We start from the raw sequence: 24610 nt of genomic DNA, 5'->3' as shown, positions 1-24610 counted from the left end.
GGCGCTGGAAGGGATCATGCTCAGCGAAATAAGCCAGAAAGAAAAAGAAAAATACCGGATGGTCTCAGTCATAGCAGGAATCTAGAAAACCTGAATAAGGGACCAGGAAAAGGAATAACTATAGGAAAGAAAATATCAAAATCAACAAACAAGTATGAACCAGAGACACTCTATGGGGGGGTGGAGGGCAGGGAAAGGAGGGATTGGGGTCAAAATAAGGGAGTTGTAATTGTATGGGGAATATAAAAATAAAATTTAAATTAAAAAACTAAAATAAAATAAAAAAATAAATGCACATATACATACACACACACAAAAAAAAAAAAAAAACAAAAAAACCCAAGAATGAATAACTACCCGGTTGGCATAAGGAAGGGAAAAGCTAGGCAAAAAGCCAACACTCCGCACTAACAGATGGAAGAGGAACTCAGCACTGTATTTTCTTAATATCTAAAATAATGTAACCCTGTGATTAGAGCTCATATTCAAAAATGTAAGACAACTAAAACCCCAAACCAGTTTTCTATGAGTAATTTAAAACTAAAGGGCAGTGGTCTAACTATATTTTCTTCAATAAATCCTGCCCTTCATGGACACATTACAATCAATAGTCTATGGAAAATGTTGCTCTTTATCACCAGTTTGCTTTGAAAAAGATTATCTCTTTTTTCTCCATCTAAAATATCCCCTTCCACCTAAGAAATAAAGCAGCTTATCCAAGCACTTCAATTCAATAATTTCACCATTAAGAGCACTTCTGTTACTATTCTTCTAAGCACTTTTAAGAAGCTGAAAACTTCAATTGAACAGACTGCTCATTATGACATAAAATACAATTTATACATTGATTGAAATGGCTTGATGAGGACCTTAATAATCCTTTGCTTTGAACGAGGCACTTCAGTATGGGAAAGGAAAAGGCCCACTCAAAATGATAATACAGCGCTCAGAATAGTACTATTAGTTGAACCATTCAGTACTAAAGCATATTTGCTACATTATACTGGGCTGTCTGTCATTTCCCAAAACAGCAGTAATAGGATACTGTCGTTAAGTCATAGAGCAGCCTACGAGAGCTGAACAGATAAAATATTGAAGACATCAGGTTTTCTGCATAAACTGTATCTATATGGGCAGAATGAAAGGGGAGATCAAGGGACAAATAAAGGGAAGGAAGTAGGACCAGCTGATGGAAGAAACAACTCCAGGGTGTGAAGACATGCCTTCTACTTATGGTTTCCCTTTAACTAGCCCATCATTTCATCTGTCTGGACATCAGTTTCCTGATGTATAAAATGTGGGTAGTAATACTTTATCTGCTGTGTAGAGATTCTGTTATGTGCTACCAAACTCATTTCCTTCCTCTGGCAAAGATTAACCTAGATTTCCTGGGTGCCCCCGGCAGTCAGCTGGATCTTGCTGCCAATAGAATGTGGGTGGAAGTGATATACTTCATCGCAGGTCCCATCCCTAGAAACTCTTTTGGGGTTCTCTGTGCACTCTCTAAAATCCCCTGTATGTATACCTGATACAGTTGGGATAAAGGAAAAAAAGAGATCTGTTTATACCAAGGGTAACAGGGATGAGGGGAGAGTATCTTAAGACACAGGTTAGTGATTAGCACTAAAATATAGAAATTGCTAGTAAGTTCTGTTTGCCAATCCAAATCATCACACTAACTAGTACTGGCACCCACACTGACAACGCCATACCAATCTGGGTAGACATAATACATGAATGCGATTTTAGCCATTGGTATCTGTGTTCCCTAGATGGTGTGTCCTCCTTCCAACCAGGATCTCAGAGAAGGATGCTCAGAGTCACAGAGTGATATACACATAGGAAACATTAGTAGGTTAACTATAATATTTTTCACCTTTTTCTTGCAATAAGACTCCTTCAGATACATTGCAATAATCATTTTCATAAAATATAAATAAATAATCTTTTGAAGTAAATATCCCATAGCAATCTGCTAAGTTATCGGGTCATAGAATGTGTGTATGTGTGTGTGCCTATGTCTCCACAATGTCCACTCAAATCTTTGGCAAGCAAAATCCCTATTAAGAATAATAAATTTGGGCCTCCCCAGTGGCGCAGCAGTTGAGCGCTGGGTTGCGAAGCTGCCCACAGCCTCTGCGGCACCGGTTCGATCCCCGGCTGCTCCCCAGCCACCGGAGGAGGGTCCCACATGGCGCACAGACCTCTCCTGCCGCCCGCTGCTCCCCTCAGCAGTGTACTTCGGTCCTTCTGCCTGCTCTGCTCCCTGCTCTGGCTCTGGTGAATTCTCTCACCTTCCCGCGCTTCTGACTGTACCCAGTGCATGTATAAACAAAACAAATAAACAAATAAATAAATAAAACATGCCTAAATTAAAAAAAATAATAATAAATTTATACTTCCTGTTGATAATTGCATGAATCAAGCTGATAAAGCATATTAGTGAGTTGTTGCTCCCTCTTCTTATCTCTCCTTTCTTGAAAGTAAAGATCTTATCTAAAGTGGGTCAAACACAGAGATACTGAATAAAAGACGCAAGATCTAGTCTTAGTTATTTCTTGCACATATCATTTACAGGTAAACTTTTGTAGATAATATAGGTAATAGATATAAAAATTTTAAATTCCTACAGAAAAATTTTCAGTTTTTTATCAGGTACATATGTAGTTACTCAACAAGTTCCACTTTTAAAATAGGTATTTGGTATAAATATTTATCAATTATAGTGATCACATTTTTTAGTTAAAAATTATGAACCAAATAAACATTGTATTTAGTATCTCCTTTCAAGTGATTAATGCTGGAAAAAAATTAAATATATGAAATGAACAATACTCATTGTCACTTTAGTTTGGTAATAAATATGTAACACCAAATATTATATAACATTGATAAACGTGATAAGAGTTAAGTAATAACATCTCAAAATCATGCATCATATCAATAGCGATACTTATTTAATATTATTATTACATTAAAAAATGTTATGTGATCTATTCTAAGCATTGATATCAAAGCTTTGTATTATCTACCACATATATCTTCTGAACAGGTTACATTATACCACATGAACACCTGACAATGGATGATTGAAATCAAACATTATATAAAAGCTGAAGTGAGAGGAAGTTTTCCTCATTGGAGAATGATAGCCCTAAATGAACGTGAAAGAATGAAAATTCTTTCCCTCTTACTTTCTCTCTCTCTCGTTTCACTATTTTTTATTTTTCGCATGTTTTTTAAACTTTCACATTTTAAGATATGGTTTGCATAGGTAAAAGTTATAAATCAAAAATTTGTATTTTAACAAATAATCATAAAGTGAACATGTATATCCACCACAGTGCTGAAGAAATTGAACACTGCTGGTGCCACAACATTCCCCAGATATCTCTTGCCTAGAGGTTATCAAGCCTATTTATTGCTTTATGGTCATTACTTCTTGATTGTATTTGATTGTTTTATCTACTTAGTATGCACACTTTAATAAAAATCATTTCATTTTCCCTATGTCTTATCTTTCTATTCGATAATTCTAAATTGAATTATGCATTATGTATTCTTTTGTCTTGCTTCTTTCACGTAATGTGATATTTGAAAGATTTGTTCATATCCTTTGTTTTCTACCATGAGAAATATTCTAATATACAAAGGAATATATAATTTATATGTAAAGAATAATAATAAGATGAATGAATACTCATGTGCCCATTACCCAGCTTTAGAAATTTCCCGAATTTCTAAACTGGCCTTACCTAACAGTTTCCAAAATGTTTTGACAAGAGAAAGAAAAGGAAGAAGACATGTAAGACTACTTAACTGCTAACTATTATTGACTTGGTAGTTCAGATCCTCTAAACAGTCATACAGTTCAGATCCTCTTGCCAGTCATACAACCAAAGCAGCCTGACCACCTGACCCCAATCCCTGGGAGATGCCCTTGCCTATAAGGAGAATAAAGTCATTCCCATGGCCAAGCTGCCAAGGCTACACTGTATAGAAAGTAACAAAGACTGTGTAAATTCCACATAGCTCCCAGGTGCTATAAGCTGCTTTTTGTAAACTCTATTCTCAGTACACATAAGACTCTATACACAAAATTATTTTGTTGCTCTGATTTCAGTCCTACAGGCATATTATGATAGCTTATTCCTGGTTGCTGAAGATGCCTTCTCTGAGTGCTGCATGGAGTGTCTTCTGGTAATGATCACTTTCCTTCGGGTAATGTCCAGCTTGTGGCAGGGCTAACAACAGCTCCAATTTCTTCCTCTATCTTCCATAGCACAAGAAGCAAATATTCATTTATTCATTCAACAAATATTTTTTGAGCTTCAAGAGTGTACAGAGCACTCCATGAAGCAGAGTAAGCAGAGTGAGAGCGCTAGTAAAACCCCATACACAGATTTAAAAAAAAAATTAATCATTGAAGATACACTTATCACAAAATAAGTGGCAAAAATCTCTGAAAGAAATAGGCTATATATTACAAAATAGTTGCTACAGTTTTGGAAATATATGAATTATTTTCAACTTCTTACATACTAAGAGATTTCTTGAGGCCAGAGGCTACCCTCTTCACTCCACTGCCCACACACCACTGCACCACATCCTAGGTGTGCTAGATCCCAGAAGACACTGCCCTACCTATAATTTCTTAAGGGCAATGACTAGATAGTATAGCACATCTTTGCTTTCCAATGGCTGACATATGGGAGAGTCTCAATAATAACTGTGTATTTCTGAGAAAAGACTGTTGCCAGGGATGAAGAGTCATTTTATAATGATTAAGGGATAAGTTCAAAGAGACATAACAATCCCAAATGTCAGTGCATCTAGTGAGAGAGCTTTAAAATATGCAAAACAAAAGCTGATAGAAAGGTGGGGAGAAATAAATTCACCATCATAAGTGGAGACTTTAATACCAATTCTCTCAATAATTTGTACTACAGACAATAATACTTTGTACTACAAACATAAAATCCAGTAGGATATGTTTAGAGAGAAGACTTGAACAATACTAGCAACCAACTTGACCTAATTAGCATTTAAAACCCTCAAAACAACAGCAGAAAGCAGTTTCTTTTCAAATGCCCATATTGTGTTAGTACACATAGAGAAATCGTAAAACTATGACACATTTTTTGTCATTGACAAATTATTAGAGGCTGAATCTTCTCAATGACATACCGAGCCCTGACGTTGAAGATATAGCCACACTCACTGGATCTGATCAACACCAGTGGCAGTACTTAGCAGAAACAGCAAGTTCTTTTCAAGAGATCAAACAAAGCAGTTAAGAATTGAAAGAAAGCTATATAACACATACAAACTGGATTTATTCACAGGAAGTAACACTTGCTAATTTTATATTAGTCATAAGAATATTTGACTCTACTACTGTTGGTGGGTTAAGGCTAAACTGTCATTAATTCGGTTATTGTTCATTAAAGAATTAGATGAATGATACAAAACTGCCACTGTAAAAAGTAAAAATTGGCAAATTTAGATAATTTCATATCATTTAAGCCACTAATTCTTGAGACTGAAATACATATATTAGAAGAGCAATAATATTGCAGACTTTTGAGTTTATTACATTGATATACACAGTAGAATATGCTTTTCAACTTCTACGTTTTAATTTCTGAAGTTTCATACCATGACATTTGTCGTCAGAAAACCTTTCCCCACCAAAGGCACAATTCAATATCCAATATATTCCAATAGGCCACCACCAAATCCCATCATACAGACACCCCCTGAAGATGCCGAAAGGTTTCATGTGGTCATATACCTATACACACATGTTCCCTGACAAAAAAAAGGCAGTTTTTGCTCCTGAGAAACTGACCCAAGTTTATGCAACAGCAGTGTTAACTCTAATTTAAGATCCTGATGTGTAAAAGGAACCGTCAAAATATAATTTAAGCTTGTCATTTCCAATTTATTTTACACATAGATCCCTTCAAAGTGATCAGATTCTGAAGTATGTGTTAAATCATTCTAAATATGAAACCCCATTTGCACACATTTCAGAAATAAATCTGTCATATAATTTGAGGTATATGTATAAATCTGAATAAACACTGGATTAAATAACTCACTCAGGCAGAAGATCACAGCATCATTCACAGAATTTACATACCTATTTAATGTGCCAGATACTGGGAAGCCAAAACTAAATTTGATACTTTATAATGTAGGTCAATTTTGGAGTAAGAAAAGCAACAACACTGCAGCATTTTATGTTAATTATACTAATATAGGGTACAAACATAAAGCTAAGTGAGATTTTTTTAGAAAAGAGTAATGTTGACTTTCATCTTAGTTTTAAGATAAAACCTAGACCCTATTAAGTGACTTCAAAATACATGAAAACTACACTAAGAGGCTTAACATTTTTCCTTTATTTCCCACAAATATAAAAACATGCCTTTTGGAGCTAGAAAAGGGGAAGTAAAACAGAAAAGAGGAAGGTAACTTTTAAAGAGACATTTTACCATATATCAGATAAATCACACTTCGGGAGAACTCCATTGGTCTCTCTTTATGTACTAAGACATGCGTGCAGTTGTAAGAACATGAAGACACTCATTTGGTACAGTGTCAATGCACCAGGGGGTGAAACATCATGCCCACAATACAGGCAGGCTGTGTGCAACAGAGACACTTAAGGATCTCATATCCAACTCCAAACTGAAGAGTTTATTACCTCTGTCCACCTTACAAAGACAATAGCCTACCTGAACTATGTCTACCACATAGACAATAGCCTACCTGAACTGTGCAGCAAGAAGAGATCCAAAGAACTGTGGAGTCCTACACGGGCTGCTGAAATTTCATGTCCCTCAGCCAAGTCATCCGCTTCTGTCATTTACTCCCACTACCACTGACAGGTTGAAAGCAGGGCATGAATAGCCAGATCTTGTCACTTAAGTAGATTTGGTTTTTAACCAGCTGTCACTGGTTAACTAGTTTACAAATAGAGACTATAAAACACAACATAAAACTTTCTCTCCATACCTGAACACTTACACACTTTAGACTTAACTGCCTAGAGGCCTGTAATGAACTGTAACTATAGTAAGGTTTCAAATCCTCAGTCCCTCAGCTCCCAGACTGCTAACTGGAATTTCAGTCCACATGTGTCCCTCACAATTAGCTGAGTTATTTTAGGCACTGACCTAAGTTCTCAGAGAATGTAAGCTGATGGCAAAGGGGTATCTAATGTGTCAGTTGCTTGGTTACAACAGAAAGCTCATTCAAGAAGCTTACAATCTGTATATGGCGCTTCTTGCACCCCACTACATGGGTTTTTATTTTAGCTAAGGAGAAACACTAAAATTACACACCTATCTTTTAATACTGTGAGAGATTACACCCATCATGAATGATAATTATTTAGGCATGCAAATGACTTGGAAAGCTGTTTTATAAAACAAATATAAGTTCTGACTGGAAGAAACCTGTCACATAGTAATCACTCTACAAGAAGTCCCAGTAAAATTACACTAACTTCCCATAATCTTTAAAAATTATCTACTCCCTTCTAGGTCTCATAAAGCTACAAGTATAAAAATACTCTAAACATTTTAAAACATCTTTCAAAGCTACAAACTGATATATGTCTACTAAGATCTGCTATTTCTAATAAAATACTCCACCTGCTGGCTAATAAGATCATCCTATAGACATGTATCTCATGAGAGAAATAACCAAAAAAGAAACAGTAGAAGGAAATTGTCTTGTGTCTCCTTACCGAGAGGTAGGCTCCTCTACGGAGAACAAGCATTCTGAATCTCAAAGGCAAAATGGAATAAATTCACAAGCCTTACAACTTCCTCATCAACACCCTTACGCATGGTTTCCACAGAAGTCAGAGATCAAAGAGAGAGCATGAATACCCAAGAAGGGGTGGATATATATTTGATATAAGGAAGACTTTCCTGGGTTGGAGATTGGCTGAGAACTATTTGTAGAAAAAAAATAAGTCAGATCTCATTGTGAGAAGAGTTTAAATAAATAAAAGGTGATTAAGACTGTAAGGAATGGTTAGTCAGTCTCCCAAGAGAAGTACCGAAATGGATAAAATCTGGAAGTCTTTTTTCTTGTCTACTGTTCTCTCAAAGTTTTGACAGTCAGCTCAGTGGTCATTTCCCCTGGAAACCTCATGACTTCCCTTGGCTGGCTTAATGCCTCCTCCACACTGCTCTCCAACTCTGCACTAGCTGATATCTTTTTTTTAAGTTCATTTATTTATCTTATTTCTTTTATATTTTAATTTTGGGGTTGTATTTTTACTCCTCCATATGCGTATATGTTCCACTCATCCTCCACCAAACACCCATTCCAAAACCCCTATTCCCTTCTCCTTTCCCCCATTCCCTCTGGTAACCATTAAATTCCTTCACTAATGCTAAGATTTAGTACTGCTATATTTTGCCTGTGTATGTTTTTTGATTATTTATAGACCACAGATGAGTGAAACCATCCAATATCTATCCTTCACTTGCTGATTTCTTTCTTTTTTTTTTTTTTTTTTTTTATAGAGGCATGCCTTATTTATCTGTTTGCTGGTTTGTTTGTTTGTTTTGTTTATACATGCACTGGGTACAGTCAGAAGCGCGGGAGGGCGAGAGAATTCACCAGAGCCAGAGCGGGGAGCAGAGCAGGCAGAAGGACCAAAGTACACTGCTGAGGGGAGCAGCGGGCGGCAGGCGAGGTCTGCGTGCCATGTGGGACCCTCCTCTGGTGGCCGGGGAGCAGCCGGGGATCGAACCGGCGCCGCAGAGGCCGCGCGCAGCTTCGCAACCCAGCGCGCAACTGCTGCGCCACCGGGGAGGCCCACTTGCTGATTTATTTCATTTAATACAATCACCTCTAGGTCTACACATTTTGCCCCCAAAAGACACTATTCTACCTGTTTTAATAGTTGTGTTATAATTGCACAGAGAGAAGAGCAAAAATGTAACCCAAAAAAAAGTTAAAGTAAAAATTTTTTTAAAACAGCACATTGAGCATATATTCTACATTTTTTTTTTAATCCATTGATGGACACTTAGGTTGGTTCCCTGACAGTTTTTTACCTCCTTTCTTGCTCCCCAAACAGGGAACTCTTGTCAGTTGTTACTGTGTCAGCTTCATCTTTTCAGAGATGGCAAAAAAGCACCAGACCTTTAGTAGACATCAATAGATGTTTGCTAAAGTAATGAATCTAGGATGTTACATAGACGATGGAGCACACATGGCCTGCAGCTGGGTTCAACAAGCTATTCTCACTCTCCTGAGACATTGTTAATCCAGGATGACCTGTAACTTTGAAGTGGCACAATGAATGCCAGTAGATTTCATTATAAAATTCAATGACTTAAAACAAATGTGTGCTGTATATCAAATGCTTAATGAATGTATTTAGAGTTCATTCCCAGCTCCAATCTTAAGTCAGGCCTGCTCTAGCCAGTTAACTCCAATAAGAAATGAAAGTCCATCTTCCCTAAGCCAAAAGTCTTTCACTCAGCTCCCTCGCTGACATGCAATCTCCCTTTTTCTCTAAGATCCTCATGCCCACTACATAGCTGCTGAGGCTCCTTGTTTTGTGATGATAATACAGATGAGAAGACATATCTATCAGTCAAAGCCAATTCAAAATGTGGATGAATCACAGACTATAATAGCTACAAAGTGGTGGCACTTTAACCTTCAAATTCTCTAAATGTCTTTCAAGGATAAGGAAAAAAGCATTATTTCCTACTAGAGTGGTAAAAGTACTTGTACCACTGAAATATCTATTGGGAGTTACCTAAAATTTATTTGATAGCATATAGCCTGCAGCAATTTTTTCAGAGACAGAGAGATGACCCCAGTTCTGTGGTCAGTTATGTCCTGGCAGGAAAAAAAAAAAAGGAACATGTACTTTACAGGATCCTATTTTTAATTCTCATTTAAATAACTGTCAGCTCTTGCCAGCACAAAAGAAGAAAGATTACAAAATCAAGGCAAGATTTTCTAACCAGAACCAAGTATTAACATCAGTCTGGAACACAATGCTTATTTGAGAATTTACATATTTCTCAAAAAATTTAAGAAGTATCCAAACATTTTTCTGTAAGCCTACCACACACCAAAAGTTGAGTTTGTGTGAGTGCATGCATAAGCACATAGCACTGAAAGATAGACATTTTAGAAAGTTTGCTGTAAGAAGTCTTCTTCTAAGATTCAGATAAAGAAATACACTTCTTGCAAGTTTCTCATTGTGAAATACACTCACTCATTTAAACATAAATTAATTTGCTCAAAATTCACTATATATTAAGTTCTATGTCAGCTCTCAGAATTTTAAAAATGAAAAGAACACAGCTGTACTCAAAGAACTCAGAATCTAGATAGATAAGAAAATAATTACAGTGTTTGAGAAGCACAGTGATGGCATCTGCAGGAATGAGAATAAGGAGAGGAGGGCTTCCAATTCACTTGTCAGTTAAAGGAGATGAGGAAAAAGCTGAGTTCTAAAGAGCAAGCAAGACAGAAGCAGACATGGGTTTGGGAAGAGCATTTGAGGAGAAAGTATCCTGTAAAAAGACCCAAAAGTTCAAGACTACCTGCCACTTTTGTTGAGAAAGCTGAAAATACCTCGCTATGAAAAAGCATCTACCATGCAACATGGCAGAGAGCATCAAGGCAATAGACGGAACCAGAGAATAAAATAGTTCTTCATACTTCAGGCCAGCCCAGAGGAAGGGATGTCTAGGATCATGACTTGTAGTGCCCCTTAATCCTGAGATTTCAATTAAAACAAATCAGTGAAGTCATGATTTAGTTTCCCATTTGAATTATAAATTAGCATAGATAAAATCAATTGTTGCTACATTAAAAAAAAACCACATAATTGATGTTTGATATTACTCTTCATATAGTATTTGCAGCCTGCTTATGGGTGTTGCATTAAATAAACATAAGCTACATTTTCAAAGTCACACATAATACATCTTAAGACAATGATTCAGAATCACAAAGTCACTGGAGTTGGAAATTTTCTGGTTCAATTTCCTCTTATTATAGAGGAGGAAACCAAGATCTATAGAGTTCATTATTTGCTACAGGTATATGACAGAAAGGTGCAGCCCCTGTATAAGAACAGACATGTCTGAGTATCCTATAGCACACTGTGCCTGCCTTCAGTATTTACTGCTGGGTTGGGGGGAAGGGTGGTGCATTTATAATAAATCACACATAATTTTTATCCTATGGGTTATAGAGTCCTTGTTGGATTCTAAGATAGTAGTGAAGGTTTGGGTGAGATTTGATTTTTAGAACTCATTCCTTGTTATGATAGGGGAATTAGAGTAGAGGTCTTTCCAATAACAAATATTGATAGCTGGACCTAAGCAAAGGCAGTGGGATGGAAAAGAGTTAACAAACTGTAGAAACAATAGGAAGATGTAATAGACATGATTTAGTAACCAATTGAATACAGTGGTGAAGAATCAGAGAAGTAGAGCATTTCCTGGCCTGGGTAGATGAGTACTCCCAGAGGAGGTATCTAGAGGAATGCACATGAAGCACTTAGGGAGACGGAAGATGTCACCCAATGTTGAGATGAGCATAATTAAGCCAAGATCAGTGAGTGTCAGATGCCATAGGCAGATCACCTTCAGTTCCCTGAAATGCTAAATGATATTCTTGGCATTTGAGGTAGTTTGTGCTAACTTTGTTGTTTCCAGAGGCATGAATATAAAGGTAGTCAATATTTCCATAGTACAGCTGTACTCTACCAATATCTCAAGTCACTATTTTATATATATTTTTTTATTTCCATTTCTTTTTATGGCAGACTGGCTTATGCAGACCAACATCTCACTGAAAACAATCAGACAAAAGTGAATAAAAATGATTCTGCTTAAAGGTATCACAGAATTATCAAGGCATCAGGGATGAAAGCCTGAGATCCCACTGAGAATGGAAATTTATGGAGATAAGGTATTTCTCCCCTCAAGTCCTTTGAAGATTTGTGAACAGAGTTAATAGGTTGAGACACTGTTCTTCCATGCTGGAGGAACAAAAAATGAAGTTCAGAAATCACCAAGGAGAAGGAGCCCTGCAAAAAACCAGCTTTGGGGGAAAACTTGTAAATAACCACTCCAGAGGAATCAGGTAAAGCAGAGATAGATCAGCCCTCACAAAATGAGTGCAGCAATACAAGAAAAACAAAAAGAATAATATGTTATGACAAGTTGGATTCATTCTAGGAAAGCAAACACCTGATGATCTCAATACATTCAGAAAAAAAGCATTTACTCAAAAAGCAACATTCATTGACATATCTTGTGTGCATATCTTGAGCAAAGGAAATTGACAGAAAAGAACATATCAAAAGCAGGCAAATTAAACTATGATATTTAATGATGCTTATATGGGCAGTCAAACCATAAAGCAATAAAATGACTATTATGAAGCTAGAATGTTGGTTACTTTATTTTATTTTATTTTATATATTTTTACATCATTTTTCATTTTTGCACAATGTATGCATTTTCTTTTTTTAATAATAAATTTTATTTTTATATTCCCCATACAATTGCAACCCCCTTATTTTGACCCCAATCCCTCCCCTCCCGCCCCCAACCCCCATAGAGTGTCTCTGGTTCATAGTTTTTTGTTGATTTTGATTTTCACTTTCTTATAGTTATTCCTTTTCCTGGTCCCTTATTTAGGTTTTCTAGATTCCTGCTATGAGTGAGACCATCCGGTAGTTTTCTTTTTCTTTCTGGCTTATTTCGCTGAGCATGATCCCTTCCAGCGCCATCCATGTTGCTGCAAATTGCATGTGTTTATCTTTTTTGAATGCTGAGTAATATTCCATGGTATATATGTACCACATCTTCTTGATCCAGTCATCTATTTTTGGGCATTTGGGTTGTTTCCAAAGCTTAGCTATTGTAAATAGTGCTGCTATAAACATAGGGGTGCAGGTGCTCTTTGGAATTGATGTTTCTGTGTCCTTTGGGTAAATACCTAGGAGTGGAATTGCTGAATCATATGGAAGCTCTATGTTTAGTAGGTCCAGAAATCTCCACACAGCTCTCCATAGTGGTTGGACCAGTTTGCACTCCCACCAGAATGTTGGTTACTTTTAAAGGGATAAAAAGGTTTTTATGAGAGAAAGTATGTAGGGTGTTTCTATGTTCCTGGCACAGCTCTAATTTTGTTTTTTAATCTAGGTGGTTGTAAGTAATAGGCTTGTTCTGGTGTTTTTTTTTTTATCTAAAGACATACCTCACACATATAACAATTTCAAAACATGAAAAGGAATTATACACTGATAGGAATATAGGAAGATTTGAACAGATACAGTAACATACCATGTTCTTGTGCAAAAAGATTCAACATTATGTCAGTACTTCCCAATTCAACTAGTAATGTAGCATAATCCTGTATTTAAAAAAAAATAACAACAACACAGGCCTCCCTGGTGGCACAAGCAGTTAAGATGCAACCTATGAACCTGTCTGCCATCTCTGCAGCACAAGTTTGATCCCTGGACAGCCAAGGAACAACCCACACGCTGTAGCAGATCTCTCCTGACTCGCCCACTGCTCCCCTCAGCAGTGTACTTCGATCAATCTGCCTGTTCTGCTCCACACTCTGTCTCTGGTGAATCCTCTCACCCTCCACACCTCTGGCCTGTACCCCAGCTTTTGTATGCATAAATAAATAAATCTTTGAAATAATAAAATAAAATAATAAAATAAAATAATTTTACTGGTACTAGACAGGGTAGTAATTAAGTAGAAAAATAAGCTGGAAAGACAGAAAATTTTTGAAAATATTATTTCCAAAAATTTGCTTCCAGTGGGAGAAGAGACAAGGCAGATAGCTAATAAAACATATTACAAAATTATATAAAGCAGTGTGGTACACATACATGACTAAATGGAAAAATGGAACAGAATATAAAGCTAGAATTAGAAATGTAATGACAAAAGCATTAGGAAAGAAAAGATTTATTCAATAAATGATATTAGGCCACTAAGGTAATCTTTGATCTTCAATTTAAAAAAACCACTATGTATCTATATATTTGTTAGATGTACATCAAGATAAATTCTCAAAGAACAGAGATTTTATATAAAAAAAGAACAGATTTTAAATGTAAAACATCAAAACTTAAAAGTATTGGAGGAGAATATGCAAGAAAATGTTTCACTATCTCAAAGTGAAGACTAAAGTATGACACAAAACTTACATGAGAAAAAATTTTAGATACTGCACTACAAAAGAAATTTTACACTTCTTTATGAAAAATAAAACACCAAAACAAAGTTAAAGACATGGTAAAGTATTTGCACATATCCACATTACTTTCTAAAAATTATCAAGTAAAGGCAAAAACCTGTTTATAGAAAAGCTATTAAGATTATAAAAAAGGGAATGCAGTTATCTTTTAAATATATAAAAAGACATTGACCTCACTCATAAAGCAAGTGCAAAGGTTCTGAGTAGGAGTATGCTTACTGACCTTAGGCAACAGCTAAACAGAGCAGAACAAAGCAGAGAGCGCAGAGAAAAGGGGAGATCATAAGATATTCAGCCAAAGCCCACTGCTTGCAGTGGGAATGGAGAGATACACGGAACCATTGTAAGGACTTCAGATTTTTATTCTGAGTTGGGAAACCACTGGAGATGTCACAGTTTGGTTCCCTTGTTAGCGGGTTGATTCCCTTGGAAGAAGACACTAAAATGGAGGTTAGTATACAAGAAGTATTTTTAAGAGGTCCTCTTGGGATGAACTCCTCAGGCAAAGGAAGGAAATAAGCTGAGTAAGGAAATGTTGGATTATAATGTCATCTCAACTAATGTATCAGTCTATCCCACATAGATCCCTGAAATTGAAAATGCTGTTCGGAATGTCCCAAGTTGACTGGGGGGGCCAGGTTTTTATGAAGTCACAAGACTTTTTACCTAACCCTGAAGACTAGTCCTACTGCTTTTTTCTTAATATCTGACATAATAGTCAATATTTATCTCTCATTCAAGTGGCTGCCTACCATTTGTTTAAATTAGGAAATACATATTTGCTTAGCATATGCTCTTCATAGTAAGATTTAGACATGCAAACCCAGCTCCAAGATCCAATTGCTTTAAATTTGTGGAAAGATTGCTTTTTTCCTCCCATAACTCAAGGAACCCTGCAAATCCCAAAAGGGGTTCACAAAGCCTAAACCATTACAGTGTCAGCATACCATAAGAAAGGCAAGGAACTCCACAAACCCCTGAGTAATTAACTTATTAGGGACTGCCTGAAAAGAAGTTATTTAAATATATAAATATATGGGCTCATCTATGTAATATAGAAAAATGTCCAGGATATAACATTAAGTTAAAGAAATAATAAATTGTGATGGAATCGGAGTCTAATTTTTTTATACATATAAGTAAAAAACTGGGGAAATTGCATCAAAAATGATAATAGTGCCTATCTCTAGTGGGTCATAAATGGTTTTTATTTTCTCCTCACTTTTATAAGAATATGTATTATTCATATAATCAGAGGAAATAATTGATTTTTAAACGATTGAGTACAATGCTAAAAATCTATCAAAGTGAGAAATGGGTATTTACTTGACATAAGTCACATGTTCCTAAGTCTAAACCTAGTGGAATTCTTTCTGGGTAAGCATTCTCCCCATACCCCTGGGAGTCCTTTAACATGTCAAATTCTCATGGAAATAGGAGTGGGCAGCTCCATCTTCTCTTCTCCTCTCCTCCCAATATATTTTCTTAATACCCTCTGACTTAGACTATTTACCAATGTGGTTACTAATTTTATTCTGAGTCGCAGGGGACAATCTAGCAGAAATCAAAATTCTCATGGTGAATGGTGAATTCTATTACCCTAAGGAGCTTTATTTATGCTTCTCTTACACTCCCATCTTAGTCCAATCATTCTCTCCCTCCAGCTACGCAACAGGCTCTACCTAGCCTCCTCTCCTGTTTGAGTCAAAATAATCTGTCTTCATATATAGTCATTCCAATATAATTTGTGTATTCTAGAACTGCCTCCTTCCCCCCGAAAAAAGTCTGCAACGGTATTGATCTTTCCCTGACCTGCACCATGAGCAAACATATTTCAGGCTCAATCTAGTTTTCCATCAAATCATACTTTGTAGTTTCTGATGTTTCTTCTACCTCATTTGGCTTTCCAACTGAGGATATTTAGTCTATCTTTAATCCCTTTCACTGTGGTTGGTTAACTTAGCTGCTGCTGCTTTACATCTTTTTTTTTTTTTAAAAGATTTATTTATTTGTTTGTTTATTTATTTATTTATACAAAGCAGAGTGGCGAAGTGCACTGCTGAGGGGAGCAGTGGGCAGCAGGAGAGGTCTGCACGCCATGTGGGACCCTCGATCGAACCAGTGCTGTAGAGGCTGTGGGCAGCTTCGCAACCCAGCACTCAACTGCTGCACCACCAGGGAGGCCCTGCTTTACATCTTGACCAACAACTAGAGACTGGAATTCTCCTCTTCACTATTCACTATTCACTAATTTAAATCATTCAGTCATCTATTTAGTGGAAGGACACTTATCTCCTGACATCTATCCCTTGGTTCCATAGTTCTGAGCATGATGTCTACCTGACACGTTTGATGGCAATCATTCAGGAAAACTAAATGTGTGTGAGTGTGTGTGTGCACGCGTGCGTGTCGTGAGAGAGAGACAGAGATGCTTCTTAGAAATAACATTCAAAGCTAATACGTGGCAATGTTCAACACATGCCTTTGCTCTGAGTCATATGATATGCTTTTGGCATTTAGGACTGATGTCCACCTAATCTGTGAAAGGTTCATTGTGGACATTAAACCCCAGCCAGTCAATGCCTACTGACTGGAGTCTAATATTATCATATTATATCTACATAGTGCTTAGTATGGCCAAGATCATTCTAAGGATTTCAGATTCTATTTAATACTCATTATAATCCTATAAGGTAGAAGCTAATATGACCATGATTTACAGAAAAGGAAAATGAGGCACAGTGAGGTGCTTTGTGTAGCTGGAAGAACCACCACTCTAAATTGTCTCTCATTTGTGACCTGGTCTCTATAAATAAAAATGATTCATTACTGAAAAGATCTAGTTAATAGATTTAGAAGGGCCAAGTAATAAATATTTCTCAAGTCATTTCTGTAAGTCTGTGATACACACCACTATTGGAATTGTGACACTAAATTAGTTTGTCAGCACACTCACAAACATATGGAAGCCAAGTTGCCCCCCAGTAGAGCTTCAACTAGCCAGCTTCAGCCACTCCTTGGGAGAAGTGTGAACCCCACCCTCAGCTTCTTCCTCAGCTGCTTCTACTTACTGATTTTCTTCTCTCTATTATTTTTAACTCTCTGACTCTGAAAAATCCTCAACTTGGGGCCCTATATTTGAAGATTTTAATCTTTATCTGATGCAAGTAATATTTATATTTGATGAGACAAAAATCTGTATATGGGAAAGAACTAAAATCTAGTAGGAGACTTGGGTTGTTATATACATATCTTAATATAATGCATCACTGAGGATAATTCACGCATGAAAAGTTGAGATTAAACATCTTCCAGCCCCCTCTTTGCTTGTTGCTCTTGAGTAAAGTCTGAATTGGCTTTGGGGGTTCCTGAATAAGAAAGTGCTATGCATTTCTCCCCAGGCCTCATGATTCTATCTTAAGAGGTGCTTCTACAGATCCACCTCCTTTCCCCAGCCTTCTGTTCATAAACCTTTCAAAAACTAATCAGTGCAAGAATGTTATGTGTGCAGGGTCACAATTGTCAGTTTTGTACTTTGCTATGCCAAGAAGAATGTGTGACATATGATAGGCTTTCAATAAATATTTATTGAACTGAATAATATAAAATACTAGAAAATAGAGCTTATAAATGTTTAAGAATAATATATAGAAATTGTTTCACACTACATGATATGCACATCAAAGACATCTTTACAGACACATCACCCAAAGCAGTGATAGTGAAGGCAAAGATAAACAGCTGGGACTACATCAAATTAAAGAGCTTCTGCACAGCAAAAGAGACAATAACAAAAACAAAGAGAAACCCCTCCGACTGGGAGAACATTTTTGCACACAACTCTAATGATAAAGGACTGATCACAAAAATCTGCAAAGAGCTGATGAGACTCAACAACAACAAAGAAAATAATCCAGTGAAAAAAATGGGCAGAAGAGCTAAAAAGAAACTTCTCTGAAGAGGAAATGCAAATGGCCAACAGGCATGTGAAAAAATGTTCAACATCACTTGTAATCAGGGAAATGCAAATCAAAACTACCGTGAGATACCATCTTACACCAGTGAGAATGGCATATTAAAAAAAACTAGCAACAACAAATGTTGGCGAGGTTGTGGAGAAAAAGGAACTCTTCTGCACTGCTGGTGGGAGTGCAAACTGGTCCAACCACTATGGAGAGCTGTGTGGAGATTTCTGGACCTACTAAACATAGAGCTTCCATATGATCCAGCAATTCCACTCCAAGGTATTTACCCAAAGGACACAGAAACATCAATTCCAAAGAGCACCTGCACCCCTATGTTTATTGCAGCACTATTTACAATAGCTAGGCTTTGGAAACAACCCAAATGCCCAAAAATAGATGACTGGAACAAGGAGATGTGGTACATATACACCATGGAATATTACTCAGCATTCAAAAAAGATAAATACATGCAATTTGCAGCAACATGGATGGTGCTGGAAGGGATCATGCTCAGCAAAATAAGCCAGAAAGAAAAAGAAAAATACCGGATGGTCTCACTCATAGCAGGAATCTAGAAAACTTAAATAAGGGACCAGGAAAACCTAAATAAGGGACCAGGAAAAAGAATAACTATAAGAAAGAAAATATCAAAATTAACAAACAACTATGAACCAGAGATACTCTATGTGGGGTGGGGGTGGGGAAAGGAGGGATGGGGGTCAAAATAAGGGGGTTGTAATTGTATGGGGAATATGAAAATAAATTTAAATTAAAAAATTACAACACAAAAAAAGAAAAAAATTGTTTCAGCAAAAATAAGAAAATTTAAAGGCACTACATAGAGAATAATTAAAATATTATGTAGCTAAAAGTGGGTTTAAAACATTTTTTTGGATAGTAAAAGAACTGAAAATGATTTCTGGCTGCAGATTTAGGATTAAGATTCCAGGATTCAGGTCAGTGGGTTGGTTATGCTAGTGCTGCAAACAGAAGCTGCTTCTGCTTGAAACTCCACATTGAGAAAATTCATCAAGTTTCCTCTTTTGATGCTTTGCTTTTCATAGAAGTCAATATGCACCTGCCATGAATCTTTCAAGACACCTTCCCCAAATGTCACCTTCAAAATAAGAACTGACAGCAAAAATATTCACTAAAAATGATGAATTGGGGGGATGTCTAAATCAGTCGCAGTCAGCATGAAGGCAGAACGGTGCTGTAAATTAAGAGAGCCTGTCTGGAAATTGCCTGAAAGTTAAGTCTTAGCACTGATATTTCTTGAGAGAAAAATTTAACCTTTGTGACTCAATTGCCTCATTTGCTAAGTGGGTTAAAACCAGGACCTGAGTCACAGGATGAAGATAAAATGTGACAGTATATGCACACTACCAGACAGATAATACATGTGGAATAAAGGTTCTCTATGATTATTATCCCCTCATAAACCATTAAAAATAAAGTATGAGAGTACTATATTGAGATGTCCATTCCTTTGTATAATGCTCATCAGAGCATTGTACAATTGTTTACCATGTACATTGTTTAACTTTTCAAAGAGAAAAGTTAAAGAAATATACTACCTGTCTTTCAAATAAAAATATAAAACTGACAAATGTTCTAGAGCTGTGGAAGTAAACAAATGCACACTTCTTTCCCAAATGAATGGAAGTTAACAGTTTGCATGTGTTTTGCCAAAAAAAGTATATACTTCTTATCTTTCAAAATGAAGAGCATATAACCAAATTCATAAAATGTTAACCCAGAGATTTAGAAATCTGAAATTTTGGAAAATGAAGTGCAAATATTAAACAAAAATTTTTAAGACAAAAGCAAGATGAAGTGTTCTGGAAACATCTCCTGCAAAGGGAACTTAAATTATCTCCCTCAGGGAAAAATACTAGTTTCCTGCAAAACGCAATCCCTACTTCTTTTCTGTGTCTGTGAACTGTAAGCTAGCCCCATCTGGAATTTAGTTTAGTTTAGTTACAAATAAGTTTGTCAATTTATTTACCTTTTGGTTTTCTTTTCTCTCCTCAGAGAGTTCTGAAGATGGTACTCACAGTCACTCAGGTTTTTTAACTGAGAACTTGTTTGTATATATGAAGTTGAACCATGTGAAATTACCTGTATTTAATGCTCTTTGACCAACAAAAAGCAATTTCATGTGGTTCCACTTTGATTTATTGTAAATTGGATAGATGTGATCTTGTGGGAGTTGGGAGGTCAGGACGCGGATGGATAAGAAAAAGAAATGTATTTCTCAAAGTTGGGTCACAAAACCAAACATTTGTTGAAGAACTGGAACCACTTTGGGTAGAAGGAACTAAATTCTCTTAGCATTGATGAAACTAGACAGGAATGCCCCATGTTGACAGCAGCAACAGACCGATGACCCAACTGTGTGAAATGGTCACAAGGGACTGTGCCACTAACCAAGCAAAGTAAACAATGGCTTTCTGCCCACCGTGCTGGGTGAAGGCTACACAAGTGGTGGATGAACAAGTTATTCTGAGAAACAAGACCAGGCAGTTACCTACTATGTTAAAACACTAGATTTTCAATCATCTCCCCTGTACTCCACACCTTTAAATTAACCTTGTCCAGGCAGGTTTACTAAACAGTTGCAAAATCCTTGGATTATGAACCTACAGGAATGTAGCAGCTTGCATTTAAAGCTAAGTATGCACTGAAGCTCTTCTTCCCCACCCCCATTTCTTTCTTTGCCTTCTCTCTGCTTTGGAATTTTCATTAGAGTATGACATTTGACTCATTCAGAGAGCAAACACTTTACTTACTGGCTTTCCTAATTTGAAAAACAGATGGCCTCTTCACTGGTTCCAGGGAAGAGAAAAAATTTGTTTTTAACAATTTCACTTGGGGGCACAAGGGATTAAGATGCAACCTATGAAGTTAACCGCAGCCACTACAAGCACAAGTTCGATCCCCAGCCAGGGAGCAACCCACATGGCTCAGCAGACCTCTCCTGACTTGCCCACTGCTCCCCTCAGCAGTGTATTTCAGTCAATCTGCCTGTTCTGTTCCCCACTCTGTCTCTGATGAATCCTCTCACCACTCCCCCTCCCCCTGCACCTCTGGCCTGTACCCCAGCTCTTATATGCATAAAAATAAAAAAAAATCTAAAAAAAAAAAAAACCAATTTCACTTGGCTTTCCATTACTTAGTTTTCAAAGATGTAATTCCATTATTACCTGTTATACCTGCACCCTACAGTTTGTTAACTCTTTTCCATCCCACTGCCTTTGCTTAGGTCCAGCACTGCCTCTGCAAACTACCCCTCATTTTTCTTCCATCTTCATCTCAGTTCCAGACTCTATTGCCTACCAAAGCAAAATAAAATATAATTCAAAACTGTCATCAATGTTACATTGGAACTACTTTTTCAAAACTGTGTTAAGAAAACAGTAGGTCAATCTTAGAGAAAATAAATGCAGAACATAGAACTATTTTCCACATTGCAGTTCTAACATTCCACAGGAATTTATATTTAGGCAAATATATGTGTTTGGGAATACTTCTGAACTCAGCTTTAATCATTCTGAGAATAAGGAATAGCCCTACCAGTTTAAACTAGATTCTTACTCTTTGTAACCCATGTGGCATTCCAAACATTTCTAAACATTAGAGTTACATCATTTTCTCTGGGGTATTTTTTTTTTTTGCTTTAATACAAATAGCTATTATATTCCATTTTCATGACCTTTAAATTCCCAGTATCAAATTACCCAGCTGTTGTTCAGTCTCTCTCAGTTGCTAAGCGATGAAGATGGTGGCAGACCATATGAATTTTTTTTAACGTAGAATTGCAAGTTGACATAAGAAGGAACTAAATTCAGCCAAAGTACAACGAGTCCAACAGTTGGCAGCCAGGCTGTGTGTCTTTTCACAGCTGCAGGAGACAGTTGGTTCAGAGAACCTTATTGCCATCGCCCTGCCAACATCACTGCCATGTTTTCATGCATTCTCCACAATGTCTCAGCAAATAAAGGCACTTTCATTTGCATTATAGGGATTCATCTGTTATTATATTACCTCTCCAAGAATTAAATATTGTGGCACTAAAGACTATGTTTTTTTTTTCTGCGCCAAGTCCTTTAATAATAATAACAATAATAGAGAAAACACTTGCAGAAAAGTTTGTGGGCAGAATTATCATCCCCTACCAATTCTAATTGAGGCATTTATTCCTTCAGCTCACAGGAGAGTTGGCTATGAGTCAGTCCTCTCAACTGAGACCCTCCTTGGGAATTGCTGTCAGCTGCCTCAAAAAGGTCAGTGCCTTTCCCTGGGAACTTTCCACATCTAATTCCTGTGGCACAACTCTGTAGAGTTCCCCATAGGAATGACTGTGGCTTATATCACAGCTGCACTGAGGTTAAACTCCTCCCATTGCCTCACATGACATCTTTCACCTCTCACAGGTACTTTCCTAACAGCTCACCCTGATAAACCTCCAGCACACAAAGCTTTAAGCCTCAGAATCTGCTTCCTGGGAACCCAGAATATGACAACAAATACATTTGCAAATCCCTGGTTTCTTTTAAGCAAGAATCCAGAAGCCTCCTATGCATTGAGGTCTGAAAGAAGTCCTATAAGGACTATTTTTCTTGGTTTACTCACAATAATTGTGCCAGTATAAAAATGACCAGATTGCTTGAGTTACTGTAATATCTGCAATTATTCAGTGGAGTCTAGTAACATAATGTCCAGTGTTTCATTCTCAACTAAACTCCAGTCAGAGGGTAATGGCAATAGAATGAAAATTGGAGGCAAATAAAACAGATAATAAACTATACAGAAGACAGTTTATTCCATGAGTGGGGGTGCAGGTTTCAATTAATACAAATTGTACTATGAAGACATTAGCTACAACTCTGGCGGGGGGTATAAAATTCCATCTACCCAAATTGTGCATGTTGAAAGAACTCACAATTAAATAGAAAAAGGGTAAAATATATCCAGGGGGCAAGTGATGCACTGGGTTGTAAAACTAAATCCCAGCTAATAGCCATGGACTTGGACTGCCTCACTTATAGGTAAGACTTAAGCTATAAAAAGGTTCAGTTTGTTAATTTATGGTTTCAAGCAACTAACTCTGCATTGTAGTTAAGCTGTCCATAACTAGATCGAAGAAGTGGTTATAGATCAACTAACTTTTGTTTCTTTTAATTGTATAAGTGACTATATAACACTAGGAACATGCAGAAATAAGTACAGAGATGATGACATAAGTCAGGTTACTTTGTGTTAAATGTAGCATGTTTTGTAAATTTAAAATTGTATTATCATTTAAAATTTTTGAAATGTTTTAAAAATTTGAAATACACTATTGCCTTGAAGTTTTAATTTGAAATGTTTAACAGATATCAGCTATGGTTTTAATAATTTTATTATTTTTGATATAAAAGAATCTAGCTTATAGCTATACATTTGGTTTATTACATTTTCAAATTTTAACTAAGTGTATGTAAACACTAGGCTTCTAAATCTATCTTACTATTCATTTCAGGTATTTGAGACCATTAAGATAGAAATTAAACTAAATTCGAGAATGATATTAAAATTTGAGAATGATATTTATTTGTTAAACTGATGAGCTAATTAAACATTAACCCAAAAAAAATGGCAGTAACTGGTCTTATTTTCACACTGAACACACTAGACTTATAGAGGAGATAAATATAATAAAGGCAAGAAAATCAGGTTTAAAATTGCCAACTTTAATATGAATATAAGTTCTAAGTGTCCCATGATAGCTTAATTGTCAGGAATTATTTTATCCTCGCCTCTGTTCAAACTATGAGTCTCTCATCACAGAGCACTTAAATATTTTGTTAACGTTCACATGACCTAAAATTTCAGAGTTGGCAATTTTCCTCTAAGCTGCATTAAATGGCTCCTTGATTATGTTTCCTGAGAGATGAAGCTGATGGATCTGGGTGGGAAAAGACTGAGCCCTCTTTCTTTGATTGCTGATGTGAGTCCTAACAAAAGCAGTGATACAATTTATATAAAGTCATGAGTTAGACAAGAAAATCATATACCTTTTTCTGATAATAAAATATTGTAAATACAAAACTATATTGAGAGTCCTTATTCCTGGTTTGACATTCGATCTCTGACAAGAGGGAAGGGGTAGCTATAAGTCTCTAAAACAGCACTTAATCAAATTTCCTTTAAAAAGATCCCCAGGGGCCTCTCCGGTGGCACAGCGGTTGAGCGCTGGGTTGCGAAGCTGCCCGCGGCCTCTGCAGCGCTGGTTCGATCCCTGGCTGCTCCCAGGCCACCAGAGGAGGGTCCCACATGGCGCGCAGACCTCTCCTGCCGCCCGCTGCTCC

General features: G+C 36.7%; 1 protein-coding gene across 5 annotated transcripts in view; it reads right to left on the bottom strand.

The window, feature by feature from the left end:
* The window catches only part of AKAP6 (A-kinase anchoring protein 6), a 529429-nt gene that overhangs the window by 295606 nt on the left and 209213 nt on the right, over positions 1-24610 (bottom strand). Inside the window, exon 1 of one of the 5 annotated variants that reach the window (XM_054689771.1) lies at positions 7760-7827. The exons of the other annotated variants lie outside the window; for them this stretch is intronic. Coding sequence (XP_054545746.1) covers positions 7760-7792 — 33 coding nt within the window. The 5' untranslated portion in view covers positions 7793-7827. Of the gene's footprint in view, positions 1-7759; positions 7828-24610 lie in introns of those variants that run through there. 5 annotated transcript variants of the gene reach the window in all.

The sequence above is a fragment of the Talpa occidentalis genome, unplaced genomic scaffold, assembly GCF_014898055.3.
Source record: "Talpa occidentalis isolate TD23 unplaced genomic scaffold, MPIMG_talOcc4v2.1 talOcc4.11, whole genome shotgun sequence".
In the NCBI taxonomy this organism is placed as follows: Eukaryota; Metazoa; Chordata; class Mammalia; order Eulipotyphla; family Talpidae; genus Talpa; species Talpa occidentalis.
This window is presented reverse-complemented; position numbering and strand designations above follow the sequence as displayed.